The sequence below is a fragment of the Temnothorax curvispinosus genome, unplaced genomic scaffold (genome assembly GCF_003070985.1).
Source record: "Temnothorax curvispinosus isolate PA1 unplaced genomic scaffold, ASM307098v1 QBEX01009981.1, whole genome shotgun sequence".
NCBI lineage: Eukaryota > Metazoa > Arthropoda > Insecta > Hymenoptera > Formicidae > Temnothorax > Temnothorax curvispinosus.
In genome coordinates this window covers 1-1,577 of record NW_020219761.1, presented here as the reverse complement: position 1 = coordinate 1,577, position 1,577 = coordinate 1, and the positions used below count along the sequence as shown (strand labels likewise).

The 1,577-nt window shown below is 53.0% G+C and overlaps 1 protein-coding gene across 1 annotated transcript; it reads left to right on the top strand.

The window, feature by feature from the left end:
- Positions 1-577: 577 nt before the first annotated feature.
- Positions 578-1,505, top strand: LOC112459592 (the record flags this gene model as incomplete). Its single annotated transcript, XM_025023771.1, has 1 exon — positions 578-1,505. A coding segment is annotated over exon 1 (928 nt), but the record flags the coding sequence as incomplete, so codon positions are not given.
- Between the last annotated feature and the right edge of the window lie 72 nt (positions 1,506-1,577).

Here is a 1,577-nt window from a genome sequence, read left to right as displayed (position 1 = left end):
CGCTCGCCGCGGTAATTAGTCGCCATTTAATTGACTTGATCGTAACCGAAATATTCGGTCGAATATCCGAGTATTCCGGGCCAGCGATACTTTCGCGCATAGAGACAACGGCCGTGGCCTTCGATTACGGGCCGGTCTCGCGCGCGTTGTTTCTGTATAGTCTCGAGCATCGCTCGTGTTTACGTCGTTGCGAGGTACGGACCGCCCGACCCAGCACTTGTATTATCCCGACATTCGTGATCCGTCCGAGAGTACCATCGCTCGAAAATATTATTGTCACCGATCGAGAATATTTGCCTTTCGAACTCTGCGACGCGTGTTTATCGCGCTAATCCAACGGCTGATATTCTCCGCGTTCAACTCGAGGAATATTATCGAGAATATTCCCTCGGGACTTGCGCGAGCGCCGAACGGAGCCGTCCGTTACCCCTCACCTTGGCGACCTGACTTTCGTGATTGTTTTCGCCGGGTTTCGATATTGTTGGTTCGAGTTGCCGTCGCCTCCGACTGCCTATTCGTCGTTTACCCTTCGCTCTTAGCTTCGTCTGTCTGTGGTGGACGACCCCTTTGTTACATCATGTCGAAAAACGCATATGCTCGTCGCGAAGTATGCAATCGGCGTATGCAAGAATTACACGACCTCTCCCTACAAGCCGCGACCGACGCGGCAATACGAGCGACCTTCCACGCTCGCTACTCGAGCGTAGCGAAGATCGCGGACGATTTTGAGGCCACCCACCTGAAGGTCATCCAAGAAGCGGCGGATTTCGAGGTCGAGGACGAAATCCGAGCCAGTTTCGATAAAATGCATTACGCCGTAAAGAGTCGATATCACCGTGAAACGGGCCGTGAAACGCCATTCGGAGGCGCGCCGGCACAGCCCTCGGGTCAGGCCTCGGTGGTCAAGTTGCCTAAGATCCCGCTACCGCAGTTTTCCGGCGACCTTACGTTGTGGCCTTCCTTCATCGCGTTGTTCAACGCGTCGATACACAACCAGCAGATTTCCGCGATAGAGAAATACCAGTATCTGCTGGCTTCACTCAAAGGGGAACCACTCAATGTGGTGAAAAACCTGCCGTTTTCCGATGAGTACTATCTGATCGCTTACGACTCGCTGGTCGATCGATACCGGAATAAGAGAAGGTTAGCGGACCATCACTTGAATTCGATAATCGAGGCAAAGCCATTGAAGGCGGAGATGGCCGAGGCTCTTCACCACTTATTAGATACGTTTACCGAGAACACGCGCGCGCTCGCATTGATGAATTTCCCTACCGATTCATGGGACTTTATCCTACTGAAGTTTTTGTTAGACAAGCTTCCTCGTTTCCTTCGGGAAAAATTCGAGTCGGCTCACCGGGCTGAGGAGATACCGCGATATACACAACTCACGAAATTTCTAGCGGAGCATTGTCGGGTTCTCGAGGCCGTCGCGGGCCCGTCCTCCAAAACCAAGTCCACACCGGTCTCTTCGTTCGTGACTAACGCGTCCGATTGCCCCGTTTGTAAGGAGTCTCACTACGTGTCGAAGTGCTCCCAGTTTTTAAAACTCTCGCCGAGGGAGAGGCAGGCTAAGG